The following is a 14,708-nucleotide window of genomic DNA, read 5'->3' as shown; positions in this document are numbered from 1 at the left end:
CGTGGTGACGTCACGATCTTCCATCCTGCCCCTTGTTAGTATAGTCCCTTATCTTTTTAAAACAAACAGTAGTGGAGGGGGCTTACATTATTACAGGTTTAGTGAGGACCTGCTGTAACTCTTAAGTACGTTTTGACATTCATTTTGTGTGCTCTATTAAATTGCCCACATGTGTGACAAGATTGCTATTTTTAGACCTAATTTACTTAAAGTAAAGTATTCCTTTGCTATCACCAGACTTTGCCGCACTGTTTTGTTTCCTCGCTATTGAACTGTTTGTGTACCCCATAGTGAATGCAGAAGGAAAATCTAAGTAATCATGTTTGTGAGATACTCTTTCCAGTACTGAGATACTCGTTTCCAAACTGTATATTTGAAAAATACAGAGTAGAAAGAATGTGCATTACTCCTTACTTTTTGTCTTTTTTTTTTTTTTTTTTTTTTTGCTGCATGAATCGTTTCAGTTATTTCATCTTTGTTCACTTATGTGCTTTTAAAATGTTACTTTTTTATGTTTGTTCTAGGGAAAACAGGAGAGCTGATAGAAACCAAGTATTATGATCTCTGGGGAGGAGGTAAGAATGGATTTGTTAATTTTCATTTTAACTTTTGCTTGTGGGATTTTTATAAAGAAAAACTGCATTGAACATCGGGGCGGAGGGGGTGAATTATTAACTGGAGCAGCCAGAATCTGAAGCATCTGTGCACAGTAACCAATCCGCTCCTAACTTCCACTTGTTCAGTTAAACTTTGAAAATCAAAGCTAGAAGTTGATTGGTTGCCGTGCACAGCTGCTCGTCTTCATAAATTCTCCTGTATTTTCTGATATCTAAAGAAATTTGAAATAAGCAAGTTCTAAATGAATTCAGGTGGACAAAAGCATCTAACGTTGGTGCTCGATAGGCAGCCTGTCTCTGTATCCTGCAGATGGTTTATGGTGAATGTTTTAAGTGTTGCATTAACAAAAACAGCCACAAGATGGCAGCACTAGACTAATTTCTGGCTCTTCAATAATCAAGCTCACCAGTGAATAGTAAACCTCTTGGGCCTCATGCACACTTGGGCTCAAAAAAGTCGCTGCTACAGGTGTTTGAGAGTTTTTTTTACTCTGCCTCTAAACTCCCCTCTGTTAGCCTATGTGTCAATGCAGACTATAGGCATTTTCAGGAGTTTAGTGGCAGAAAAAAAAAAACCCTCCAAAGTTTGTTTGCGTTCTGAAGAGTAGTTTTAAAGCTCGAAAAACGCCTGAATGCCCATAAATGCAGCCTTTAGGAATGTTCAGGGTTTTCAAGTGTGCATTGATTATAGTGAAAAATGAGCAGAGAGAAATGTTTTGGGGAAAAAACGCTTATAGAAGCAAATGCGCATAAACTCTGCAATCCAAGCCACTAAAGCAGGGATGTCCAAACTATGGCCCTCCAGGTGTTGAAGAACTGCAAGTCCTATGAGGCCTTGCAAGACTCTGACATCCACAGATACCCAGAGGCATGATGGGACTTGTAGTACTTCAACAGCTGGGGGACCATAGTTTGGACACCCCTGCACTATGGGAATGGTTATGCTGCTTTTTCTGACAGAGGTTCTGGCATTTTGTTCAGCCACCTAGTGTGTATAGACCCTTAAAAGCAAATGGTTTTACGCTGTAATTATATGTACTTTTTGTTTCTCTAGATGTAGCGCCTTTTATTGAATTTGTTAAGAAAATTCCAGATGGAACGATAGTTTTAATGGCAACTTATGATGATGGAGCAACAAAGTAAGTAAAACAGAAATCTTTTTCACATTTCACTCTACCAAATGTAATGAAAAATGAAAAGTTGCTATGAGAGCTTCTAGCAAGTTGAGGGATATAACAATAAACTAACCACAGTAACACTGGCTTTTTGTAGCCAGCACCATCAGGGCCCTACTCCTCCCTGCACTTCACTGCCTGTTGCCCAGCACTTTTGCTGGGCCCTCCTGGAAATCCTGTGGAACATTACTTTCTGGAACTAGGAATAGCTTATAAAGACCTGGACGACCATCTGATAGTGGCCATATCTGGCAAATGGCCATCTGGCTTTGTGCAGTACAGTGCGACAGGCAAGTGTAAAAAAGCACCCCATATCTAGAAGTCCTAATTTGTATTGGGGGCTGCAGCACCCAATCTAGGTGGCAGGTCACACTGTACAGGTAGGGGCAGGTTGCTGTGATCCTTTGCTTAGTTAGTTGCTCGTACAACGTTTCTAGCTTATACATATGCAATTAAATACAAAAGAGAAAAACTCAATGAAGCTGCAACTCCACTTTTCTGGTGTTTAAGTGTTACTAAACTCACAACAGTAAAATCAGTCTGTATATGCAGTTACACTCACTGTAGAACCTAAGGGGTTAATCATCTGCATTGTGTAAAAAGGCTGTTTGATCTTGACTTCTCTGATCCTCCCCTTCTTCCAGTGTCCTCCTCTTATCTCCTGATAAAACATATCGTGTGGAGTCATGCTGCACATGCTCAGTTTGCTGTGTATTGCTAGAGAGGTTTTTTTTTTTTTCTCTTGGGAGAGTGCATGTGATCAGCACAGGTCCAATCAGCACTGTCCAGACAGAGGGTCAGGGGTTCTGCATCTTCCTAGAGCAGAAAGAAAACTCCTTCTACAAGCTTTAACCAGTGCTCTGCTGGACACTGATAGAAGTCACAAGACTGCACTAACTGCTGATAACAGGTATTTAGCAGTTTATATTTACTAAAATAATTGCATTTCCATGTTCTATGTACTGTGGGAGACCAGATTTGGCACACGATGTGCTACTTTTAGAACACATGCGAGACACTTTTTTGCAAAATCTGTCTGCACCAGTCTTTATGAATTCCAGGGCAAATGTATGTACAACTTCTGAGACTAGAGAATTCCTCTTTCTGCATTCCACTGACTTGCCACTCTGTCACCTAGGACTATGTGCAGCTTGCAGCATACTTCTTTCAAGGCTCCTCCACATTGTGCAAAAGGAAATGACAAATATAAAGGACAATAAAACCCATACAGTACTGTGAAAAAGTATTCATACCGCTTGGAACTTTCCATATTTTGTCATGTTACAACTAAAAATGTAAATGTATTTTATTGGGATTTTATGTGATAGATCAACACACAGTGGCACATAATTGTGAAGTGAAAGGAAAATGAGAAATGGTTTTCAACATTTTTTACAAATAAATATGTGGAAAGTGTGGAGTGCATTTGTATTCAACCTCCTTTACTATGATACCCCTAACTAAAATCTAGTGGAACCAATTGCTTTCATAAGTCGCCTAATTAGTAAATAGAGTTCACCTGTGTGTAATTTACTGAGTATAAATACAGCTGTTCTGTGAAGCCTTCAGAGGTTTGTTAGAGAACATTAGTGAACAAACAGCATCATGAAGGCCAAGGAACACACCAGGCAGGTCAGGGATAAAGTTGTGGAGAAGTTTTAAAGCAGGGTTAGGTTATATAAAAATATCCCAAGCTTTGAATATCTCGCAGAGCACTGTTCAATGCATCATTCAAATATGGAAAGAGTATGGCACAACTGCAAACCTACCAAGACATGACCTTCCACCTAAACTGCCAGGCCGGGCAAAGAGAACGTTAATCAGAGAAGCAGCCAAGAGGCCCATGGTAATCCTGGAGGAGCTGCAGAGATCCACCACTCAGGTAGGAGAATCTGTCCACAGGACTACTATTAGTCATGTACGCCACAAAAATGGCCTTTATGGAAGAGTGGCAAGAAGAAAGCCATTGTTGAAAGAAATCCATAAGAAGTCCCATTTGCCGTTTGCTAGAAGCCATGTGGGGGACACAGCAAACGTGGAAGAAGGTGCTATTGTCACATCAGACCAAAAGTGAACTTTTTGGCCTAAAAGCAAAACGCTATGTGTGGCGGAAAACTAACACTGCACATCACCCTGAACACACCATTCCCACCGTGAAACGTGGTGGCAGCATCATGTTGTGGGGATCCTTTTCTTCAACAGGGACAGGGAAGCTGCTCAGAGTTGATGGGAAGATGGATGGAGCCAAATACAGAGCAATCTTAAAAGAAAACCTGTTAGAGTCTGCAAAAGACTTGAGACTGGGGTGGAGGTTCACCTTCCAGCAGGACGACCCTAAACATCCAGCCAGAGCTACTATGGAATGGTTTAGATCAAAGCATATTCATGTGTTAGAATGGCCCAGTCAAAGTCTAGGCCTAAATCTAATTGAGAATCTGTGGCAAGACTTGAATATTGCTGTTCACAGACGCTCTCCATCCAATCTGACAGAGCTTGAGCTATGTTTCAGAGAAGAATGGGCAAAAATTTAATTTTCTAGATATGCAAAGCTGATAGAGACATCCCCAAAAAGTCTTGCAGCTGTTATTGCAGTGAAAGGTGGTTCTACAAAGTGTTGACTCAGGGAGGCCGAATACAACTGCACTCCACACTTTTCTGACAGGCATCAGTTTATGTTGTACAAAATAATATGAATTGTTTAGACTTTTTTCCTGTGATTACTTGACCACCATATAAATTTGATTATTTTGACATTTTTCAGGCTCAATGATGAAGCGCGGAAACTAATTTCAGAGCTTGGAAGTTCGGCTATTAACTCTTTAGCTTTCAGAGATAACTGGGTATTTGTTGGTGGAAAGGGTATTAAGACCAAAAGCCCTTTTGAACAGGTAAGTGTCTAATCTTGGAATGTTTTGTGGCTGCACATGTACCAGTGATATTTCAGTGCAATATAATTTTCACTATTTTAATCCTTATGTATAAGTGTCATGTATGCAATTCAATAAATGAATTGCTCTCCAAACAAGGGGACTCTAGATAAAATTAGGAAAGGTACATAAATGGTAGGAGTTAGTTGCTCAGTATAATAATGACCAGGGAGAAGAGGCAGTTTTGAATGGGTGTGTTTTGAAGAACAATTTAAAAGTGCAGTTGTGTTGTCTAGTAAGAAGCGGAAATCCGTTGCTGAGAATGGGACCTGCCTGAGAGAAATCTTGTGTCAATGCAAAGAAAAGAATGAGAAGGACAGCAGAAGGGCAGAACAAAAGCAAAAAGGACAGAGCTTAAATAGTGAGGTTTAGACTTGAAGTCAAGAAAAGCCTTTTGGCTACACTATTTGCAGCATTCTGATATGCAAGGCAGAGAATTGTTCGGTCAGAGACAGTGTAATTTGGCAGGAGCAGCCTTACCCACTTGACGACCAGCGACGTCCCGGTACGTCGCTGAATTGGAAGGGAGATGTAATTTTTTTTAGGACGGGCAATTCCCTTTAATGTAAGCGTAATCCTGGCAGCTAAAAAGCCGCTGGATTACTTTTACAGGTGACGGAAAGGAATCTCAGCGCTGGAGCTGTCCGGAGAGCCAGTAAGGATACCACCAGCGTTATCGGCTTCCCTGAACATAGTGAAAGGAGCTGATCTTGTTCCTTCCACTGTGTGACGTCAGAAGCGACAAGGATTTCATCACATCCAGTTTTGATTCCTTTGTTTACAAGCCATTGCAGGCTTGTGTAGCAGTTGATCAAACCGGTCTCAGTTTTATCTGATGCTTTGTAGGCCAGAGGAGAGATTTGGGATCTCATAGACCCCAGATCTCTACATAAAGAGGAACTGTCACGGTCCATGCTTTCACAAGGGATGTTGTTCATCCCTTGTGATAGCAATAAAAGTGCTTAAAAATGTAAAAGTGTAAGAATAAAAAAAAAAATTAAAAAAAAATATATATATATATATATATTTTTTTTTTTTTGAAGAGCCCCTGTTCCCCTGTGCTCACACACAAAACCAAAGGCACATGTCAGTCTGCACGTATACATAAACAGCGATTGCACCACACGTGTGAGATGTCACCGCAAACATCAGAGTGAGAGCAATAATTCCAGTATTAGACCTCCTGTGTAAATCGAAATTTGTAAAGGCTTTTAAAGTGTAGCCTATAAGTAATTGAATGTACTCTAAAATAGTGCACGCTCGTGGAATGGTGAAAAAACTAAAGTTTACCATGTTTGGTATCTGTTTTACTGTTAACGGTGTAACATCATCTTTAATATTTTTGTGTTTGTGTGCACTAAAATTCATTTAAAGTGTATTTTTTTTCCCAAAAATCTGTATTTGAAAAACGACTGCGCAAATACATAGTTACATAGTTAGTCTGGCTGAAAAAAGACAAAAGTCCATCCAGTTCAACCAAAAAAAAAAAGTTATAATCCTACACTCATGGTTGATCCAGAGGAAGGCAAAAAACCCAGCAAAGCATGATCCAATTTGCTCATGCAGGGGAAAAATATTCCTTCCTGATCCCTCGAAAGTTTGGGCACCCCAGCTAAAAATTTGTATTAATGTGCATAAAGAAGCCAAGGAAAGATGGAAAAATCTCCAAAAGGCATCAAATTACAGATTAGACATTCTTATAATATGTCAACAAAAGTTAGATTTTATTTCCATCATTTACACTTTCAAAATAACAGAAAACAAACAAATGGCGTCTGCAAAAGTTTGGGCACCCTGCAGAATTTATAGCATGCACTGCCCCCTTTGCAAAGCTGAGACCTGCCAGTGTCATGGATTGTTCTCAATCATCGTCTGGGAAGACCAGGTGATGTCAATCTCAAAGGTTTTAAATGCCCAGACTCATCTGACCTTGCCCAACAATCAGCACCATGGGTTCTTCTAAGCAGTTGTCTAGAAAACTGAAACTGAAAATAGTTGACGCTCACAAAGCTGGAGAAGGCTATAAGAAGATAGCAAAGCGTTTTCAGATGTCAATATCCTCTGTTCAGAATGTAATTAAGAAATGGCAGTCATCAGGAACAGTGGAAGTTAAAGCAAGATCTGGAAGACCAAGAAAAATATCAGACAGAACAGCTCGCAGGATTGTGAGAAAAACAATTCAAAACCCACGTTTGACTGCACGATCCCTCCAGAAAGATCTGGCAGACACTGGAGTTGTGGTACACTATTCCACTATAAAGAGATACTTGTACAAATATGGTCTTCATGGAAGAGTCATCAGAAGAAAACCTCTTCTACGTCCTCACCACAAAAATCATCGTTTGAACTTTGCAAATGAACATATAGACAAACCTGATGCATTTTGGAAACAAGTTCTGTGGACCAATGAGGTTAAAATTGAAACTTTTGGCCGAAATGAGCAAAGGTACATTTGGAGAAGGGGCACAGAATTTAATGAAAAGAACCTCTGTCCAACTGTTAAGCATGGGGTTGGATCAATCATGCTTTGGGGTTGTGTTGCAGCCAGTGGCACAGGGAACATCTCATGAGTAGAAGGAAAAATGGATTCAATAAAATTTCAGCAAATTTTGGATGGTAGCTTGATGCCATCTGTGAAAAAGCTGAAGTTAAAGAGAGGATGGCTTCTACAAATGGATAATGATCCTAAACACACCTCGAAATCCACGGGGGATTACATCAAGAGGCGTAAACTGAAGGTTTTGCCATGGCCTTCACAATCTCCTGACCTCAACATAATTGAAAATCTATGAATAGACCTTAAAAGAGAAGTGCGTGACAGACAGCCCAGAAATCTCAAAGAACTGGAAGACTTTTGTAAGGAAGAATAGGCAAAGATACCTCAAACAAGAATTGAAAGACTCTTGGCTGGCTACAAAAAGCATTTACAAGCTGTGATACTTGCCAAAGGGGGCAGTACAAGATATTAACTCTGCAGGGTGCACAAACATTTGCAGATGCCATTTTTTTGTTTTCTGTTATTTTGAAAGTGTAAATGATGGAAATAAAATCTAACTTTTGTTGACATATTATAAGAATGTCTAATCTGTAATTTGATGCCTTTTGAGGATTTTTCCATCTTTCCTTGGCTTCTTTATGCACATTAATACAAATTTTTAGCTGGGGTGCCCAAACTTTTGATCCCCACTGTATATGGGTGATGTGGGGAATGGGATGAAGTGAGCTGTTGGAGGAAGGGGATGTAAACTGAAAGAAAATACTGCATTGTTTCATAACTTCATGAAGTTGGCACCTACATTTTGGGAATTGCTTTGCATGTATTTTAAGATTGCAGTTTAAAGTGTGATTTTTATGATCGTGTGGCATTGCATGGGAAATATGTCATTTGAGATTGTAAAAAAAATAAAAATGCTGTTTGTAACTACTGGAAAGGGCAATCCCTTTATTGTAGATATGGGGTGAGGGATGAAGGGGAGGTTGAATTCAGGTTTTGCAAAGTTCCCTTTTACTTAAATAGACTAATTCTGTGTTTTTTGTTTTTTTTTTCCCCTTAGCACATCAAGAATAATAAAGACACAAATAAATATGAGGGCTGGCCAGAGGTGGTGGAAATGGAAGGCTGCATTCCTCAGAAACAGAACGAGTAAATGAAGCTGGTAGAACACTTTCAATAATGGACTTGAATCAAATGCATCTCAGAAAACACACTTTTTAGTATGCTGAAAGATTTCATCAGTCATTGTTGATGTGAGCATGAGTCTACACTCTGAAAATGAGATTTATTTATTGTTGAAAGAAATAGGTATTTTTGTAAAGACTTAATAGAAGACAAAGAAAGGAATAGTTCGGAATATGTGCGTTATCCGGGCTGTGGTGCACATTTAACACCGAATGGATTGTTATGCAAGGCATTGAGCTGTCACAGTCGCACTATTCATTTTCTTTCTAAAAATAGCTTTTTTCGTTGGGATATATACCACCAAAGATTTTGAGGCGGTTTTCTTTTTTGGTTTTTTTTTTGTTTTTTTTAGGAATACCGTTGTTTGTACCATAGCCGTTTAATATGTATTTGCTCTTTTTGTATTTGAGTAGAATTTTAACAAACACGTCCGTGTCTACTGATTTTGTTTCTTTTCCCCTTGTGCATATTCAGGACCATTTACTAATGAGGTTTTGTAGTGAACAGCAATGTCAATGTGCTAGAGTTTAGTGAAGATCTCAATGGGCTGCCATCAATTTTTCTTCGATGCTCTCTTGAAGAATTGATACTAAAGGTTTACTTCTTTGTAGTACATGAAGAAGCACAATAATTCAATATGTATGTCCAGTATTTCATGGTTACATAATATTGAATGTTTCATAAACAGGTGTGGCAGTCACTTTTTTTTTTTTTTTTTTCACGATTTGTATTGTGACACTAAAGCTCCTGTTTGTAAAGAATGACTATCCTTGCTATCAGCCCGATTGCCTGCTAAAACTTTCCTTGGCGTTCCTTATAAATGTATGATGAAACGTAGACAGATTCTTGCAGCTCTAGCTCCCCTTCACCAAAGATGATGAACGAATCCATGTTTGGACTACTGTGAACTATATGCAAACTTTTTGTTGAAAAACAGGTGGAGAGTATTTATAGAATGTCAGATTTACAGCATAGGTTTTTCAAGGTAATGTTTAAATTCATGGCAAAAGTGGAAACAATTGCCCAGAACGGATTTTACTGAAGCTGAATTCTATGTATGTCAATTTGTACATAGTTACATTGGTCCAGTTTGGACCTATGTAAGCATGTGTGTGTCATACTTGTGGGATTCCAGTGAAAGCTAGAAATCACTGTTGTAGGCAACTCTACCACAGTGACCTCACAAACACACACAAGTGTACTTATAGCATCCCTTACTACAATGTTCCCAAATTTAGTGCTCCTCCTGCCTATAGATGGTAATTTTTTTTTTTTTCCCTGGCGTTTTATGTATTCATCTCATATTTTTTTTATTAGAACAACTTATTATATTTACAAATGAACATCTTGTACTGGCTGCAAAGAGATTTGCTTCTTATTGCCAGATGCTAACAGCAGTTGTCCCCGTACTTCATAACCAACGCATTTCAAACAAGTAGTTTCTCTTCCTCAAGTTTGATTGTGAGCGCAAAAAGTTGTTTTAGCGACTAAATGTTCGAAATTGTCTTGCATTAGAAGTGTGCCCTCAGTTGTCTTATTACATAGATACAAGGTAACATAATACTGAAAGCCATGTGTTCCATGATTGGAGGAGAACCCTGTGATAAGGTTGCATGACCAGAGCTTTGGAGATCCTGGAAGAGTTAGACCTTCAGAGACATGGGCATGGAGTAGAAAACCTAGTAAGATTCTGCTTGAAAAGTTGTCTACAGAAAGGTACCTTGACTGTGAGTTTTAGACCTCAAACGGATAGAAATCATAGGAAGAGTTTACCATCAATAAGTAGGAGAGGGAGCACTGCAGTTTGGGAACATGACTGTAAAAGTAACTTATCGCAACTCGAGGTTTCCCCGATAGTGCACCCAAACACAGATTGGGAATCAACATGGTAGGAGACCTCAAGATACCAGTGTACTTATAGAATGGTTATAGTTCAGAGACCTGCGGCAAACATTTAACCCTTCTTTCACTGCTTTACAGTCAACTACATTATTTCTACATGAAAGCAAGGAGTAAATATAAAAACAAACTCCAGAGGTTTGTGTGCATACTCTTGCCAATGTAATGCAGTAGTTCCATTGGTGGCAGCAAAAGAGTTAAAGCAGAACAAAATATAACCAGTACAATCACTCTGAAATTGTAATTTAAAGATTGTACATGCGTGCAGACTTTCAAATCCATGTTACCTTTTGCCTTATCCATATGGAATCCCATAGAGTCTGTCCCTTTGCATTAGGGGGAGGCAATTAAAGCCCAACTCAAGGGAATTAAAAAAATATATACCCTTGTGGTGGGTCCTTTTTTTTTATTTTGCAAGGGTTAAAATGATTGTAAACCCTCACCTTGTAAAACAACCCATTCAGTTTAAAATAGAAATTAACTGCAAAACATTTGTGTATAGATATAAAAAAAAAAAAAAATTTCCTCCTTTTTTGTAAGTGACGTGCAGTAGACCTGGGGGGGGGGGGGGGTTAAACAGTGACACACTGAATTTCCCAGTGAAAGGCTGTGTGTGGCGGGGGTGTGGATGTCAGGACAAGCCTAATGATTGGAGTAAAGACCACTAAGTTCCCAGCATAGATAGAAAACTGACCATGTTGTGCTGTCTTGTCTAGTGTGGTCAGTTTTAAATGGGAAAGCAGAGGGACTGGCAGGAACACCAGGGAGTTCACACAAAAGAAGCAATACAAAGAGAACAGGATAATTTTTCATACAAGTATATGGTACAGCAGGCACGTATCAGGAATATGAAATGTTAGGCCTACATACACTTTGAATGATCATTTTGCCTAAGGTTGCTGAAATAAAGAGAAATTCCAGCTCCAGCAGGGTCCCTTCAGCGGTGCAGCAGGTCAAGCACTGCTGCCTCTCTAAGTCACTAACAGCCATGGCCACACACTGACCCCCCCACCACGCACAGTGTTGAGTTATTAGCCCTGAATTTGACTGGACTCTTGAGGGACCGACTGGTGCATGGGGAGTAGACGGCAGCACTGGAGCTGGCCAGAAGGCAGATTAGGGTAAGTAATAACGCCAGTCCCTGAACCCCCTAGACATAATGCCTATTTAACCCTTGCAGTGCGGAGGGCCCAATGCAAGGGTACATTTTTTTAATTTCTCAAGTTTGGCTTTAAGGTGTTACTAAGTGATGTAAGAATTCCCTCCATAAGAAGTTCTATTTTAATCACTTTCCTCTGTCTTGCTATTTTCAGCTTTTTTTTATGAGAAGGGGGATACAGAGTGTGACAGGGAGGGGCCACATTGTTCTGTGTAGTGATGTACATTGTCCCTTTTATACAAATACAGAAGTAAAATGACATACCAAGTGGTAGGCGTAAAAGCCATCCATGCTGAAACCAAGAGCTCATAGAGAATTCTAGGTTCCTGCATAAAAGTAGCTGCTTCTGCTTTCAAAACCACATAGCTGTGGATTTCGGGTTGTACCCAGGACTTGGGTCATACCTGACCCATTTATCCACATCTCTGATATAAAAAGAAAAAGATCAGCAATAGCATGTTTCCACCTGAGCTTTTCCTATGCAGGCGATAACTATACAGAACGTAAGTTGGAAAGGTATGAGCTGCAGATCTCTGGGTCTACTCTTGAGGCTGCAGTATCTAAATGACCTTGCTTGGAGGTTCCTTCAGGCCTGGATTGTTGAGAGACCACACCGACCCAGGCCATGGGTGGCAAGTTTGTAAGGAGTGCTTAAGGTGTTACAGTAGCATATCATTACTTTTTTATATATGTGCACAAATGTGAAGCTAAAAAAAACCCACTTCCCTTTCTGATATATTTTATACATTTATACAGGAATTGGATCTTAATGGCTGTATGTTCCTACGGTCCACTCTTACTGTGGTCCTATAGATAACCTTTCTCTATGAACTCTCTATTTTATATAATTAGGAGATAATAGAGTGAAGGAAAAGAACGTTTGTACCATAACTCTGTCAATGTCACAATAAATGAAATTATTCTCCATTATAATAGCCTGTTACCAGTTGAACATTGCAACCGTTTCAGTTTGTTCCTTTTTATTAACGGCAAAAACCTCTTCTCTGCGTACTTCCTAGCTATGTAAAATGATACAGCAAAGAAATTAAACTTTGTGTTATCAGAACTCTGTGAACTCACAATGAACTAATTTTATTATCCTTTATAACCGCCTGTTACTAGTAAACCTTGGGGGTGCATTCACACCTATACAGTTTAATGTATGAGTAGTTATGTACTCGTCTGAAAGGAGCCATTTTTATATTCATTTTTTCAGTGCTGCGTGGTTTGGAACAAGAACGTGAACAATGTTTGAAATGCAATTTGCACCAAAACGGGCATTTAATTGAAATAGATGGTAATATGAAACGCATTTTGCACACTTTACACATTACAAGCACACCACAATGCATTAATAATGTGCACATGTGCATTATAGCAAACATTTTTACATGCGTGGATATGAATGCACCCTAATGGCGACTGTTTTTCTCTTTCAACTGTGCAATAATTTAACACGAAAAGTCTTATGTTTTCAATATTAGGCAGTAGTGAAATGTAAGTAAGTGATATTACTGAATTTATACCTTCTAACGTTCAAGAAGGTGAACTGGACTGTAAATCTGAACTAATTAAGAAACAAATGTAAATGTGTGGTGGTTTTTTTTTTTTTTTTTCCAATCAAGTTGCATGTTAACTCATTGATGCACTTACATACAGTATAGCAACTAGTTGTTTTTACAGTGAAGTTTTGCCGATACTGCTGACGTCTTGTTTCCATGTCCATGTTTGGTAAATAGACACTTTTATACTCACTGCTTCTAATTTTAATTCCAGTGATTGCACTATATCATTAGAAGCCATTTTTAGCAAAAATAAATATTTAGTTAAATTTTACTACAGGACTGTTTTTTTATTTTTGCACTATGCATAATATGCATTATGTTTTAAAGGTTCATATTCCGCTTTTATTAATGATTTTCTACTATGAAGAGGGAAGGTAATGTTTCCAAATGCTTACATGCTTTTTTTTTATTTTTACTGAAACCTGTGAGTTTGATTAATGACATTTTGCAAGAGAGTTTTCTTTTTGGGGGTACTTGGGTCTAATGTGGGATTTAAAGCCTAGAAGGAACCTGGCTTTGAAGTCAGTTGACAGAATCATTCTTAGGATAAGGGTTGTTTTTGATTCTGTTATTGGCTTTGGGACAATGTCCCCTGTTAAGCAGTGCTTCTTGTCCCTGTTTCTGAGCCAATTCAGACTTGACATAGCCTAAAGATGGCTATACTATAACTACTACTACTCTAAGTAGAACTTTGTTTGAAATTATTTGTTTTAAAGTGGTTGTAAACCTCAGACATGAAATCTAAACAAATCATATATTGTGTGTACTTGTCTCAATCCAGAGCATTAAGTGTCATTTCTGTCTGCTGCTTTCTTCCTCTGCTATAAGCATGAATCACTTCTTCTGATGAGTTTTCCTGACACCAAGAGAGAAAAATGGTGACAGGGGAAGAACCTCCAGCAGATTGACAGCCTTGGCTCTGTTCCTGTGAGCTGTGTGTAGGGGGTATGTTCCTTCCTTCCAATCTGCTCTTGGAGCTCTCTTCACTGATGTAACTTTAGCTCCCCGCCCCCTGCTTTTCATAGCTGAGAGATCATGTAAGTTCTGCATTTTGAAAGGATATAGGGGAAAGACAGCTATAGATAAACAGGTACAACTTATGTAGGAGGATTTGTTACATATACCAAGTGAAATGATACACAGATGAAAGGGTTTACAACAACATTAAGAATATCCATGATGTAATAGTGGGGTCAGATTGACATTCGTTCTCAACCACAGTGACGAGAAAAGTTGAAGGAGCAGGACAGAAAATATTTCTTGAACAAATTTCTAACAGTATACAGTGCCTTCAGAAAATATTCATACCCCTTGAATTTTTCCACATTTTGTCATGTTACAACCAAAAACGTAAATGTATTTTATGGGATAGACCAACACAAAGTGGCACATAATTGTGAAGTGGTAGGAAAATGATAAATGGTTTTCAAAATTTGTTTACAAATAAATATCTGAAAAGTGTGGCGTGCATTTGTATTCAGCCCCCTTTACTCTGATACTCCTAACTTAAATCTATTGGAACCAATTGCCTTCAGAAGTCACCTAACTAGTAAATAGAGTCCACCTGTGTGTAATTTAATCTCAGTATAAATACAGCTGTTCTGTGAAGTTCTCAGAGGTTTGTCAGAGTACATTAATGACCACACAGTACCATGAAGGCCAAGGAACACACCAGACAGGTCAGGGA

General features: G+C 38.9%; 1 protein-coding gene across 4 annotated transcripts in view; it reads left to right on the top strand.

Moving 5' to 3' along the window:
* Nucleotides 1-13,292, top strand: part of FAM3C (FAM3 metabolism regulating signaling molecule C) — a 115,703-nt gene extending 102,411 nt beyond the window's left edge. For all 4 annotated transcript variants that reach the window (XM_089672112.1, XM_089672113.1, XM_089672115.1 and 1 more), the window contains 4 exons: nucleotides 525-575; nucleotides 1,672-1,756; nucleotides 4,554-4,680; nucleotides 8,274-13,292. In XM_089672112.1, the coding sequence (XP_089528238.1) occupies nucleotides 525-575; nucleotides 1,672-1,756; nucleotides 4,554-4,680; nucleotides 8,274-8,366 (356 nt within the window). In that variant the 3' untranslated portion in view covers nucleotides 8,367-13,292. The remainder of the gene's footprint in view (nucleotides 1-524; nucleotides 576-1,671; nucleotides 1,757-4,553; nucleotides 4,681-8,273) is intronic.
* Nucleotides 13,293-14,708: the final 1,416 nt, after the last annotated feature.

This window comes from Staurois parvus, unplaced genomic scaffold (genome assembly GCF_062004578.1).
Source record: "Staurois parvus isolate SC_StPar_1 unplaced genomic scaffold, SC_StPar_1.0 ptg000120l, whole genome shotgun sequence".
In the NCBI taxonomy this organism is placed as follows: Eukaryota; Metazoa; Chordata; class Amphibia; order Anura; family Ranidae; genus Staurois; species Staurois parvus.
Note: the sequence above shows the minus strand (reverse complement) of the source record. Positions and strands in the feature narration are given on the sequence as shown.